At 38.2% G+C, this 14,772-nt stretch overlaps 1 protein-coding gene across 2 annotated transcripts; it reads right to left on the bottom strand.

Moving 5' to 3' along the window:
- Positions 1–3,544: 3,544 nt before the first annotated feature.
- Positions 3,545–12,482, bottom strand: LOC113322784 (protein ROS1-like). Of its 2 annotated transcripts, none has more exons than XM_026570932.1 (20): positions 12,408–12,482; positions 11,358–11,958; positions 9,554–11,206; positions 9,047–9,469; positions 8,874–8,964; positions 7,224–8,769; positions 7,007–7,086; positions 6,783–6,867; positions 6,610–6,701; positions 6,467–6,535; positions 6,332–6,368; positions 6,134–6,216; positions 5,462–6,010; positions 5,154–5,190; positions 5,021–5,078; positions 4,701–4,840; positions 4,559–4,624; positions 4,367–4,481; positions 4,249–4,287; positions 3,545–4,099 (listed from the first exon to the last, which is right to left on the bottom strand). In XM_026570932.1, the coding sequence occupies exons 2-20, from the start codon at positions 11,839–11,841 to the stop codon at positions 3,981–3,983; spliced, it is 5,766 nt and encodes a 1,921-aa protein (XP_026426717.1). In that variant the 5' UTR covers positions 11,842–11,958; positions 12,408–12,482; the 3' UTR covers positions 3,545–3,980. The 2 variants fall into 2 exon arrangements, with proteins under 2 accessions (XP_026426717.1, XP_026426718.1); XM_026570933.1 differs by lacking the exon at positions 12,408–12,482 and adding an exon at positions 12,316–12,379.
- Between the last annotated feature and the right edge of the window lie 2,290 nt (positions 12,483–14,772).

A 14,772-nucleotide genomic window follows, 5' to 3' on the forward strand; every position in this document is an offset into this window, starting at 1 on the left:
TTTAACTTTCCAACAAGATTATTTCTGGAGAGTGTAGAAAGATCGTTTCCTTCTTCAATGGCATATTTCTTAGACTCGTATCTTGATGGTAGAGACCTGAGAATTGTGCACACAATATCTTTCTCCGGAATAGTTCTTTCTAACGCAAATGAGGAGTTAACTATTTGAGAAAGTCTTTGGTTAAACTCACCAAATGTTTCATCATCAGACATGAGAAGGTTTTCCCAGTCAGAAGCTAGATTTTGAAGCCTTGCTTATTTCTCTGCGACATTCCCTTCGAATACGGTTTCTAAGATATCCCATGCTTCTTTAGACTTATTACACGTAGTAATGTGGTGCTGAAGATCTGGGATAATAGCGTGGATGATCGCATTTAATCCTTCAGAATTTTGCTTTGCAACAAGAATCTCAAGATCATTATAATCACCAATATTCTTTTCAAAAGTTACATCGTCTACTGTAATTGATGGAGGATCATAGCCATTAACAATACGAACACATGATTGAAAATCTCGCGCTTGAATGAAAGAACACATAGCAATTTTCCACCATAAATAGTTCGTGTCATCGAATACTGGCGGTACATTTATAGAGATAAGACCTCTGTCCACAGAATCAACCCAGGAAAAAAAAATTGGAAAGCTGTGAAGTGGATTCTCAGGTATTTGAGAGGCAACACAAACATATCATTGTGTTATGGAAAATGGGGTTCTATCTTGAGGGGTTATGTGGATGCAGACTTCGCAGGTGATGTAGATAAAAGGCGAAGTACGACCGATTATGTTTATACTATAGGGTCAGCTGCAGTGAGTTGGAACTCACGGTTACAGAAGTTGGTAACATTGTCTACTATGGAACCGGAGTACGTAGCAGTCACAGAAGCGAGCAAGGAGATGATTTGGTTACGAGGTTTGTTAGATGAGTTGGGAAAGGAACAACGAGATAGTATTCTGTTTAGCGACAATCAAAGCGCTATACATTTAGCCAAGAACTCAGCCTATCATGCTAGGACGAAGCATATAGATATTCGTTATCATTTTATTCGGGATCTCTTAGAAGAAGGAGAGTTGAAGCTCGAGAAGATTCTTGGTTCGAAGAATCCGGCAGATATGTTTACCAAGGGAGTTACATAAAACAATCTAAAGCTCTGCAAGGCTTTAGTTGGTTTCTCAAAATGAGGATCTGAGAGGGGAGCCGCACTGACATGAAGATGTTTTAGCACCGTCAAATCCAAAGTTGAAGAAAAGGAGAATTGAAGACGATAAATGAGTCTTCAAAGTGGGAGATTGTTAGTTATTGAAGACTAATTATTATTTCCTAAAGTTAGCCGTGGTTATTTAAGGAAGGGGTTTCCTAAACCGGTTAGAATTCTTGGTGGCCAAGTTTGTAACCTATATAAATAGGTAATTAGGCCTTGTGTAATTGTATTGTGTAGAAAACTATTAAGATATCCGTGAGAGATTTCTTGTATAGCTTTTAGGGCTAAAGCTAGGGTTCCGTGGTGAGATCATATTGGTGAGGAACAAGAGACAAGGTTATCGTCTCGGGTAATTATTGCGGTATAACCAAGGGTTTGCTGGAATTCACACGACGTTGTAATCGTTTTTCTTCATAGAAGATTTGGGTTTGTGCGGCTCAAAGTGGACGTAGACAATATATACACGTTGTATGTATTGGTCGAACCACTATAAATCTTCTGTCCTGTGAGTTGATTTATCTTTCTCGTATTTTCATAGTTACTTGTGCTTGGTTTACTTATTATTCATCATAATATCTCAAGATCCGTTATTCCGCGGTTGTCAGTGATTCCCCAAGAAAATCCTGACATTCTCCATCTGATTGTTGCGTAAACTGCAGTTTGTTTCTTCGATTGTGCAAACTCTTTTTAGCAGGTTCTCCATTATCTGAACCTCAATGTACACCACATATCAGATGAAAACTTTCACTTTATTATGAGGGACAAACTTCACCAACATACTTGTGAGGAAACGAGTTTACCATTTTTTGTTGTTGTTGTGTCACGAGCCAATCATATCCATCTTTTATTATGTACTGGTTTTTGAGTTGGTGGTAAGCACATCTTCCACCCTTCGTAATTCAAGTGGATTCCCTGGCATGTTCAAAAAATCTTCATTTCATGTAGTTCTTTCTCGTTTGGTGTTCTTTTCATCTCATGTCTTTCATCAAATCTATTACTTTCCCGCACCTGTTGAAAGTTAATCTAAAGACTTTCTGGTGAGAGACAAAGAAAGGAGAACTTAGTGCGCAAATCGGATTGGGTAAGTCGCACCGGAGGAATTGGAACGGTGAAGTAGGCCAGACACCGGCAGTCCGTGTCTGCAGAATCAGGTCTTGGCCACTTGATGTTGATTGACGGTTGACTGGATGGTAGACTTGGATGAAAACCGAATGATGATCCAAATAGCATTATGGCCCAATATGTGAAATTTTTCTCATAAAATCCTTAAAGTAACGAAGGAAATAAAATTCATAACATAATTATAACTACTAAACACTAGTTCAAATTTAAATTTTAATAATATTTTATCGATAACATAGTTTTTATTAATATATAAAGGTTTTACTGTTTAAATTTTATCGAGCATGAGGATGATGAATAGGTCGGTGATAGCAGTTTTCGACATATACGTGTACGAAACTGCACCAGTTTAAAACGCCAGCTCACACATGCACGTGTAGCATGGGCGGGAATTCTATAACCAAAATGTCCAAAGTGAAAATTGAAACTCGGGGAAATGAAATTTCAGGCGGCAAAATCCCTAAAAAATAGAAAAAAATCAAAAGCCTGAAGACCATTTATTCAACTTTTGGTTTTCGAATCTTCTTCCCTCCTCCGGAGCCTCAGAGCAAATCTCTGTTATCTCTTTTCATCTTCGATTTTGGATATCTTAATGGAGTTTTCGCTCTTCGATATCAGCTCAACTGGTCACAGGTACGTTAAATTCTCTCAATCAGGAATTTTCATTCTTCAATACATAGGTCTGTTCGTGTCAATCGATTTGAGAATTTTCTGAGTTATTTATATCATTTTGGATGCAATCTTCTCAGTCTGTGTGAATTTATTGATTCGATCTCATCAGGTTCGTCTAGTATATGTGGATTGATTGATTAGATCTTTAATAAGGTGATTTTGTTCATTGTTGATTTGTTTGTTTTAGTAGTATTGAGATCTAATGTCTATTATAGTTACGTACATATCTAGTGATTCTCTGATGATTTCTGGGAATTTCATTTTGGATTTGAGTGAACAGAAATGTAATTTTAGTGATTTGGAAGATAGAATCTGGGAGATTAGAAACGTAGAAACAATCGATTAAACCTGTTAATGGAATCCCATAAGCAATAACGTTCTGAAACAATCCCATAAGCAATAACGTTCTGAAACAATACCTGTGCCGCCTCAATTAGAAACCCTAAACTAACCTTGATGCTTTGAAAGCCTTAAGCGAACCAAGTCCTAGCACAATGGCTGAATTTAGAACCCCAACTGAGGACTTGTTTTCAGACACGATATTTGATATATGGTGGTCATTAGATTCCTTTTTATTCATGTTGCTCAACTTGGGTGTATGTACAGGTGCAAACACTCCATAGTAACATTACATTCTCACATGAGATCAGCGGAAGCTTAGATAAGTGGCTCAAATTTGAGCTTCGAAATGAAATAATCATTATCTAATTGTACAAGCTACAAGAGGACTAGTGACATTTCAAAACTTCTTTATCTATACATCTCATCTCATCTCATCTCATCCCATCCTTCTTCCTTATCCTTCCACCCTTTGTTCTCTGTCTATGATATCTCTTCACTGTTCACATGTTAGGATTCTTGAAAACTGATCACTGGGAAGAGGTGGTACATCTGAGAGCATTTAGTCGTTCCCTCTGCTCGCACCTCAGCGCATCTTCTTTAGGGTTATCCAAGTTAATGATTTGAACATGTAGGGCTTCATCACTGATTATTCTTCAGGTATTTTTGCACCATTCCTGCCCATCCTGCTTGCAGCCAAGTGTAATCTAGCATAGAGAGGACGAGGTGCCCTTGCCTTGTGATCAAATCCCCTAACACAAACAAATCCTGTAAAAGAAACTCAGTGTGAGACCAATAAATGAAAATCATAAGGTCTTCTCCACCAATTTTCATACAATGCATTATTTATTTTCCAATTGACGATGTGCAAGATCAGCCACACCAGGTGAAGTGATTTATATGATGGTCCTTCTTACCTCTCCAGAAAGCGCTTTGAATGGCATCTGCTGTTAAACCTGTAAAACAAATCCCACTGAAGTTAGTTGCTTTCTGGTAAACGGATTGATAAAGAACATCAGAAAACACAATATTTACCTTTAAATATTGATGTTACAGATGTTCCAAAATAAACTATCCGCTTAGGAAGGTTCCATAAAAACGATCTTGGAACCTCAATTGGATTTCGGCTAGACTCATCATCCGCAAACACCTGTATTTTAACACATTATTTAACATATTTCCAAGAATTGGATACAAATGCGAATACACAACACTGAGGATATTTACCTCATTAACTTGAAAATATGTGCCATTCAACGGAAAGCTCCCTTTCATTGCTGTTCTGCATGGTATCTGTTTGCAAGCCGGGTTAATCATAGGTGAAAATTAAATGTTTGTCTACCACAAAAGTTTTGTCTCTCTTCCTTACCAACAGAGTCCCTCTGACTATTTGGGATTCTTTTTCTCGTGCATTGTTGCATGACCAACATGTTGCTCTATTGCACAGAGTTCCCGTTCCTTGCAGAACACAATTTTGCTCTCCAGGTTGCGTAGAATTAGCAATTTCACCTAAAAATTGAGAACAGTTGGTAACTGTTTTAGAATTTGGCAAAACACAAGAGGCACCCTTAAACATTATAGCTCTCATAAGTGTACGGGAACCTCTTTATAGCATTGAGGTAAACTAAACTATTTCTTTGATCAAGCATTGAGTTAACAATTAGCTACTGCCTACTACTGCTTGCTTACCTGGTGTCCATATGGCAAGCATGTAAGGAGATGGATCATCAGTTTCTCGTCTATCCCGCTGTAAAAACACATTTGCATTAGTATTTTCAATTAAGTAATCCAGAATAAGCTTCTTAAACAGATTGTGACTTACCCCTTTTAGCAGAATGTGGTTATCCGGAAGCTCATACCTGCAGATAATAATAAATAATTAAAGAAACTGTTAAATGCAAGCGATATGAGTTGTTCCTCTAGGAGAATTGTTTCTGCAATTTCCGTCTGACTCATATTTGAAGGATTAACATGTGGAAAGGTAAGAATAACTTGATATCAAATAACTTGATACTGCTATGTGGAGGACACTAGCGTTGACCTTGTGTTAGCCAGATTAGTGTCTTAGGTCAGAGTTTAGGTGAACAATACCAAATTGTAACACTATGATTTTGAGCAGTATACACTTACACTTGGTGCTCCGTCCGTAGTCGACCCACATTTTTTAGCTTTGTCACAGGAATTGACGGATTGTTAGAGGCTACTACTAAAGCAGTTGACACAGCATCTAAATGGACCTGCATGTTGTTCTCTTGAACAACTTTGTGCAAGTTCAAGGAAAACTCCTCCATGTCGAGATGAATGGTAGGGATTTCGTCAGGATCGCCGTTTAGGAAAGCATCCTCTATGTCACTCAGTGTGGCTTCATCAGGTTCAGGTTCCGGGCTCGCAGGTACCTCCACAATAGGTTCACACTGAATGGTTCTTGATGTTGATGCCAAAGGAAAGTCTGAGTGTTCACACGTGTTGGTTGGAAAAGCTGCTCCCACACAAAGGTTCTGGTGATCACACTGATTTGTTCGAGACAGTGTTCCAAATGGAATTCCCGATGTAAAGTCTGGCTCCTGTAGAGTCAGTTGTGGTCCTTTGGTATACACACCTGCTTGTGAGTGGGGCCCAAGAGGGACATTAGAAGGCACTATACCTTTCTCCGGTGGTGTGGGTAGGGCAAGCCTAGCACTGTATCCAACATCTATATGTTAGTATGTATCCCATATCATGGAATCATGTGCAGACTCATAAACATGAGAGAGAGAGAGAGAGAGAGAGAGAGAGAGAGAGAGAGAGAGAGAGAGAGAGTACCTTGCAAAAGCACTTGCAAAGTGTCTACATTCAGCTCTCATTGGACATGCGTTACAATTTGGCTTGTGTTTTGTGCAGAAAACCTGTTTGGAAGTTGAAACATGTTATTCTACAATGTGATTTGCACCAGGCCAGGAGGTATTTCTGATGATTTATGCACAGAGAATAGTTTAGTCTACGATTCAGGACATGATTTACCTTTCCAAATGTAATCATCTGGTAGTGTAGTTCATACCTGTTGTTAAATGATGATACTTACAGTTAGTTATTGTTTAATCTAAAAATAGACTGATATTACTTATTCTGATTGGTAGGAAGGTAATCAGAAGTTACAGTGTTGGTTGATCCAGTTTGCACAACCGTGGCCAAAGGTATTTCTGAATGGACTCCAGCATTGGGTACCTATGCAGGGTTAAAAGTTAGCAATTTCAACGAAACACCAATTCTGTGGTAGACTGTCGAGGTGAAAATCGTACAGTTCTAATAAATGCAGTTGAACCTCTTCCGGAAGAGGTTGTAAAGGAACCCATCCCAGTCTTACAGCTATACGACCAACATTTGTGTCAACCTTGTACAAGTCAAACAGAGATGTTAGGTTCAAGTATGTGGCGAACGTTATTCATTCTGTAACTCGAATTCAGATTCTTACAGGGAAAGCAAGCTGATGAAGGGTTAAAAGGCGAACACATTCAACACTTTTTAGTCCCAATCCCCGTATGCTTAGCAGGTAATCCCTACATGTATAAACATTTTGAAAACAGGAAAGTATAACTTTAGTGACTCAATCAGGAAATCCAGAAACTTGTTAACTCTTGATGTGCTGATAGAAGTTCCAAAACATAGTGGGATTACAGGCTTTTAAAAAAGACGTACTTTGCTTTCTCAGGTGGGACGTCCCTTAACCATTCAAGATCTATGCTTCCGTGGTCTTTAACTACTCTGTTGAGAAAAGCCTGCAGAAGAATAAGATAGTAGTTAATATAAGATAGTGCATATTTTTATCCGTGCTGGTAACTAAAAACTATCTTAATTTTCTCTAAGTTCTGTGATTTTTTTTGGGCTTTTTTGTTCTTTCAGAATGAGACCTTACCTTGATTCGCTCTCCAAGCATGTTATTCATGCCTCTTTCCCTGATGGTTTTAGCAATTTCACTCACTTCTGCACGCCTCACTGCCTCGTAGTCCAATGTGTCCATTGTGTTTGCTGTCCTTTTTCTTTGTGCACCTTTAAGGCATGCATCCCTTCTTAAGCTATCCCAATCAAATTCTTCCTTTTTCTCTTTGACGGGTTTTCTCTTAGCTTTCGGAGCGTCGACAGCAGCAGTAACAGTAGTCTCACTGAATGATTTTTCAGATGAATGAATGTGCACACTTAAATTCGACTCCACCCGCTTGTTCTGAATTAGTGTCTGCGAGGCCATCAAATCTGTGGTCTCCTCAACATTCGAGTTCTCTCTGTGATGCTCTGGAAAACTTGAACTTGCTTGCTGCATTGTACAGTTCCTTAATTGTAGCAGTGTTTCAACAGGGTCCCCAGGTTCCACAAGTTGAGACATTCCAGGTTGCAAAACCTCGCTTCTGTCGCCCTGAAATTCTTTGCAACATTGTGGATGCTGTTCGGGATCAGTTTCTTGTCTGAAGCCGCTATTTGATGATTGCACTGGTGGTGGTGGTCCTTGAGCGCTTGGGTAGGAGTAGTTCGGAGATGCAGCATCGTTTTTCGCCATTTCTGGGGAGTACACTTTGCTAGAGCTGTCCCGGCCTGTACTTTCTTGACCCAGAGCCTCCAGAGACTCAGCTTCCAGCACGTTTAAATCTGGAGTCATGCGCAAATCAGAGTTGCTCCTATAAGAGTTTGATACTAGGAGATGCAAGTCTGCAGGAGCATCTAGTTTGTCCAAACCTATCCTCCTGTTGTCAGGCGAATTGATCTCTGCTTGAGTTACGCTGCCACATGTATGATCAAAACATCCTTGCAACCTCTTTGTACTTGCCATCTGTAGGAGATGTGTAAATGGCCCAGTCGCATCCGAACTGTTGGGCTGACAAGCTATTATCATGTCTTCTGCCTCTGAATTGGAACCAGAGCATGACCCTATCAGTTCAGCTGTCTGAATTACAGAAGAGTCAGAAGTCTGGGATGAAATTACCGAGTTCTGTGAAGAAACTATATCCTCCACCGTTCTACTATTCTTAGAATCTGCTAAACATGCATCCGTTCTACCCATGGCCGCAATTTGCTCAGCATTATGAGCACTCATTGAACATCTAGATGAAAATGCATCTTCTGCTGTTCTGATGTACTCTCTCTCTATGAAGTGCTGGATTCCTATTGAATTTGCTAGAGAATCTGATTCGCCTTGGTTGATAGCAAACTGATTCCCTTTCAGTTCATTCAGCAAGCTGCTGCTTGGAATGTTGCTTACAAGTGAGTCGTATTCTTTTTCTTCAACAGGCTCAATTTCTTGGAAAGTAATTGAACCTTGGTCACATATTGGTTCAGCTGAAAGATTTTCATGACATTGCTCTGGCTCATCTGGCTCCTCTACGAATACTTCTGTCCCGTCTTCATAGCATGTTGTTTGGTTGCTTGTTGACTGAAGGGGAAAACGTGAGGCAAGGGACATGAATGCAGAACTGCATAGAGACAGAAGTTAATCCAAATTGAAAGAGACATTATGACTGAAATTTTAAAGAAAGTAATTCTCAATGGTTCCATGGAATAAAATATTTCAGTTTACCTAGAAAGATGGTCTGAGACATTTTGAGTGAGAAAAACTCCAATCACTGAGTCAACAACTGATCCTTTCCATCTCGTGAAGCGCCTGTCGCCTGGGAACCAACATACCGTTTATTAAAAGTGTAATAGACAACATAATAGCAACAGAAAAATGCAAGACTTCCAGCAAGGTACCTTGAATTAGATGCATGCGAGCAATGAATGAATCTGTCCGCCCACGGAAAACTCTTCGTTCTTCTTCCCACCATTTTTCTTTATCTACATCTGTTCCTTCAACACCATGGTCACTCTCCTTTCCCATCAGTAGATTCCATACTCTGTCAGTCTCTGGATCCAGGTCCACTTTCGCACGCGGCTTCCGTTTCTTAGGAGGTTCAAACGTAACAAGTGCCTTGGAGTTGAATCCTTGTAATCGACCAAATGGAACTATTGCATTGCTTTCTTGCATGATTGCTGGGGTGTGAACAAATGGAACAATTGATTTATGTTTTTGCATCATTGCTGGGGTGCTTTCACGATTGATGCTAATGGAATAAAAATTTTGAACTAGCTGATCAAGTGAAGGAATGTCATCAAGCTTTATTGCATTTGGGGAACCTGCATACCCAATGGAGATTATCATCACTTAATTTCATAATAGACTTCATTGATTGCAAGAATGTGTGATTTCAAATATCTTACCTCTTGATTTAGTGAAGGATTGGTAGTACTGCGACTCGAATAGAGCAATTTCTCGCTCATATAAGTACGCTTGATCTGTGTACGAGTAAGATGATGTATCTACCTTACGGGTTACTCTTTTAGTCCGCTTCTTCGTTATCATCCTTGCTGCTTGATTATCCAGCGCAAGAACCATATTTGATTGGGATTCCCCAATGTAGACATCCATTCTTCTCTTCCCTCCTTTGCTTGATTCGATTTTGGGAGGAGTTGATGGAAATTGGGTTGATTCCATAATTGCATTTAAGGAATCGACACTGCGATGCCTATGAGACAATTTGGTTCTCTGTCTCTTACTCCCTGTAGGACTAAATTTCAGCATTAGTGGAGAAGACTGCAGATTTCCGAACTGTCTGCCTACAGCATTATGTTGCCCATTCATGACGTTTGAGCCAGATGATTGCACATCTTCCAGTAGTGATGCAGAGTTACTGGAATTTGGATGGATCTGTCCCCATCCTCTTGTCTGCTTCTCACCATCTTTGAGACCTTTTCTTGTACTCGATGTACCAGACGTGGTTGTGCTCTGGCCTTTTTCTGTTCTCCTCTTCTTTTGGTGTGGGAAAAGAACAGAAATAGTGTCTAGTAGAAGATCCTTTCCTTTAAACACTTTTGGGTACATTGGCATGGAGTTCAGTTGCGCCCCATGAATGTTCATTGAATGCGGATGTGTTTCATCGATAACATGGAAGTATGGTCTCTTTATCCCTCTTCCACTCTCGCTGACTGTTATATTTCTTGAATCTTCCCTTATCTGTTGACTTTCCTGAAAGGAGAGACAATCATCACTCGACAAGTTAAGGTCGAACTGAGCATAAGTTGGTTTGTTGCCTACTACTCTCTGGCCTTGAGTAGAATTCCGGATACTGCTGCAAATCTTGGAGCCTGAAGAATCATGAGAAGCTGGAAATTCAGAATCTGAGGTTACTTCCAATGGGCATAAAGAGCTTTCACCAACATTACAACTTTGGACACCCTTTTGGTGATCTAGTGCAGCTGTATGGTTCGTATCTCTTGCTTCTGATTCACCATCAAAATCCAGAACACGTTTAGGATCAGGCTCCCATGTTGGATCAGCATTATCCCTAGGACGCACCGAGGAATTCTCGCTAGGTTGTACGCCCTTCTTTCTCACGTATTTCCGCTTTATAGTCTTACTTTCTCCCACTTTGGCTGTCTTAGGGTTTGGTGTCCTTTTCGGTTTCCCTTCTATAACAACTTTGGGCCTGTGCTTTTTGCGCCTTTTCTTTGGCAGTGATGGGGTTGCGTTCAGGTCAATATCTTCCACTTCTTTGCCAACTTTGTGGTTTTCATTTTCTGGGGCATTCGGTACTGCAGACGAGGACTCCACCTGTGACGGGGAATGGTGAGAACTTGGCTCCGTTACACTAAACTCTGTATTCTCCGTCACTTCTTGCTGCCTCTCATTTTCATGGTTTGTCTGCTTACTCAAACAGGTACTTGATGATTCAGAAACTTGATTGTGTAGCCTCTTGCCAAGATTCGGTGTTACTGGCGCCAAATGTTGGACCAGAATTGTTTCACCATAGACTGAACCTCCCATCGACAGCGAGCTAGGATGGCAGTCAGGATAGTAAGAAGCTTGAAGTCCATCTGCAGAGTACATTTTCAGGTCAGCCATTTGACAGGAAACACAAAGAACCCATTAATCCAATTTCTACGTTCTACATAAATTAGTATCATGGAATCAAGCTTCAAAAGATGAAAATCACAGCAACAACAAAATTGACCAAATAAGACTTACAGCTTGGTATATGCGATGGAGTGTTACTACTCATCATGCTTGAACCAATATAATGAGTCTGATACATTGTAGCTGATGATTGTTGTGGAGTGTTAATCTGAGTATGCGAACCAGGAAAAAAGTTCCTAACATCAATTCCACCACTTGTAGATGCACCTGAAGCACCACCATTCTCAACCAAACTCAGAAGTGCTTTAAAAGGAACCTTATTCGACTCGGCTAATAAAGAGGTGGTGATTTCAGCATGACCCAAATTTCTGCTACAAACAGCTTTTCCCCAAGTATCTGAAGGTATTCCACTGGAAATTGCTGGATTTTCTTCTTGAGAGTACCTATTTTCGACACCATTTATTTGATTTTGCTGATTTCCACTGGAAACTTTCAGCTTTTTTGATCTCAACAGAATTGCTGGGACACATGGCTGCTGCTGCTTCTGCTGCTGATTTTGCCTAATCTGATTTTCTATTTCTTTGCTGTAATCCATTTATCTTACACTACCAAAATCAGTAAACTTTCTCCTTTAGTTAAACATCAATTTTTCTTCAGTGATTTCAATTTCAGGTTTTTTTTCCCTTAGCTTCAAGCTTCAATTTTTCTGTTTCTGCACAAACCCAGAAAAATTAAGATTAGTTGAACAACTACATTAGTTGCATGCTCCTTAGTCATGACAAACTCTATCTAGAACCAGAATTTCAAGAGAAAAAAAAGATGCCCAATTATTTTTTTTTAATTATTATTATTTTTTTTTGTGAAGTTTTAGCTGAATAGAAGAAAAAAAAATGCAGAGAAAATCATAACAAACAGATCTTTCTTCAAATCAGCAATCAAAATAAACCCAATTCTTATTTTCATAAAATGGGGTCTTCAAAAAAGAACCAAAAAAAAAATCAGTGATCAGAACAGAGCATCTCTTTAAACACTGATTTTGTAGAGGTTTTTGCAGAAAAAAAAATCCCACCTATAAAACAAAATCAAAGTAGAAACAAAGGACTCTCTAATGAGAAATCCATGAAAGTGTTTAACTTCAACAATTTTTTGCATTATTCATACCAGAATTGTTGTTCTTCACAAGAACAAGCTGCTGCTGCTGTAGTTTTCAGAAGAGGAAGGAGAAGAAACAAAAAGTGTGGAAAAGAGAAAAGTGGTGAAAAAGTAAATAAATGGGTTAGATAATTACGCTTATAATTGAAATACCTAAATTACCCCTATTTTGATGCTAGTATACAGGGATTAATGGATGAATGAGTAGGTATTTAAGCCCTTAATTCTAATTAATATGTGAAATCGAGGGTTCTTTCGACGCGGCTAATGAGTCGTACGAGAATGAAACACGTGATCCAAACTGACTACATGGCGACCTAATATTCTTACCTGTCAAGAAAGCACAACATCTTTACCAATTTAACGCCGGTAGGTCTCTGTTAGTTGATGGGTGAAAATCGAATTTTAGCATATCTTGTGTCCTCATGAGTTGATTCTCGCTGATTCTACCTTATCTCAGAAACAGTTGCTTAGATGTAGCTTGATAGCTAGGGTTTAGGTCTGGTTTAATGCTTTGCTTTTCGAGCTGCTGAGTTTTAATCCGGCAATGTCCGCTTGACTAAATTTACAAATTATTAAATACTTTAGTTAGATATTTTCCAATAATCGTGGAACATCGTGTATAGGTTCAGGGTTCAGGATATCGGCGCGACGTAAATTGACTATATTGTCCTTTTACTGGGTCACCCAAGGTGTTTTTAAGTTATGGCGGAGAATGTGGATGTATAATTCGGGGTGTATATAGTACCTTGATTGATGTGACCTATAAAATCAGTTTTGGACGTATGAACTTTTTAAATCAATTCTATTTTCTTTTTTTGGTCATTAAAGAATATAGTTTTGGACTTATGAACTTATGGTACTGATAAGTTTTGAACTTAGATCACTAATATTATTATCTAATAACTTTACTACTGTTGCTGCAATGATATTTGTTGAATCCAATTCTGATGTATTTAAAACTCGGATACTTGGTATAACCATCGAGCATCTGACTAATAGGTTATTTGTTTCTCATCTAACTCATCTGGATATGATATATATGAATCTAACTTATTATATCTAAATCGATTTATTATATCCATCCCAAAAATAATAAAATAGTAGAATTATAGAAAAAAATTATTCCAGTCAAATATGTGCCCAACGAGTCAGGTATAAAATGATACTTGGCTCAAATAGTTCAGAGTCGGAGCAAGAACCGAATGAGACCTCATGTCAGACATTAAGAAAAAAAAAAGATTTTAATATCTGGCTCGGCCGGAATCAGATGTTGACTCCAATTCAAACGTGAGCCAGATCCAAACAAGCACGACATAACTAAATAAGCAGACTGATTAGACACTTAAGGGTTATAGTTGATTGAATTTTAAGATTATTGTTACCAACTTACACTAAATCCGATCAAGGCGACATTAATGATAATATTTATAAACTTCATATAAAAAGAATGTGTGATTGTATCGATTGTTTTGTCGCATTAATCATCATTATTGGGCGATATTAAACACCAAATTACATGCAAAACCCTTAAACAAAACTAGTAACTTCTAAATTTAATATTTGTCGACCATAAACTAAAATATGTTAAATTAAATCAAAGTATAGTGATTCTGGAGTACATTTATAAATGTCATTCCAAAGTTTGTCGGTGGATAACTCTATTTTTATTAAGTTAATTGTAATGAAGTGGCTCATAAATAGATTTTGAGGTAGAGTTTATTTATTTTTATACAAGATAATTTGATCTAACAAAAGTTTGATTTTCAGCTTCCCATCATATTTTTCCAAATCGAGTTTGATTGACAATATATAGATGTTGATTAATGACCTTGTTGGCCATAAAATGATTTATTCCCATAGTTATGCTAGTCGTCTTACTTTTTCCATAAGTTTTTGATTCTTATATATTGATCTTTTTAAAAATAAATCGATTTGTTTTGAATCCAGTAAAAAAATATAAGTTTTGCTGCGTCCAGTATTTGATAAATTGTGAGATAGTGAGAGAATAATCATGTTAACAAATCATTTTTCTATATTATGAATTTCAAAATAAAAACTTGATATAAGAAAAATAGATAACAAATTGACTTACTTTGAGATATTGTTGTAATTAGCAATCCGGATAATGTTACTATTGTAGCAGAAAACTCTAATTTAGAATATACTCTCGCAGAACTTAAAACTAAAGCGAAATCAAGGTGATGCTAATAATATCAGAAGAACTGTAACAATTTTTCTTAAGAAAAACTATTGTTTCTGGTGTTGATGGAAGAGAAGATTTCTCTCTTTATATAACCAGAAAAAAAATGAGCCGTTGAAAATGCATTAAACAGAGAATCTCGTGATATCCAATGAAAGAAATATTAATGAC

This window comes from Papaver somniferum, chromosome 11, assembly GCF_003573695.1.
Source record: "Papaver somniferum cultivar HN1 chromosome 11, ASM357369v1, whole genome shotgun sequence".
Taxonomy (NCBI): Eukaryota; Viridiplantae; Streptophyta; class Magnoliopsida; order Ranunculales; family Papaveraceae; genus Papaver; species Papaver somniferum.

What these genes read in the sequence shown, in the direction of transcription:
- LOC113322784 (XM_026570932.1), bottom strand. Translation starts at nt 11,841, where the DNA reads ATGGATTACAGCAAAGAAATAGAAAATCAGATTAGGCAAAATCAGCAG. An exon ending in TCGCATGCATCTAATTCAAG is followed by an intron (nt 8,965 to 9,046) that starts GTACCTTGCTGG and finishes GTTGGTTCCCAG; the next exon opens with GCGACAGGCGCTTCACGAGA. An exon ending in TGTAACATCAATATTTAAAG is followed by an intron (nt 4,288 to 4,366) that starts GTAAATATTGTG and finishes TTTGTTTTACAG; the next exon opens with GTTTAACAGCAGATGCCATT.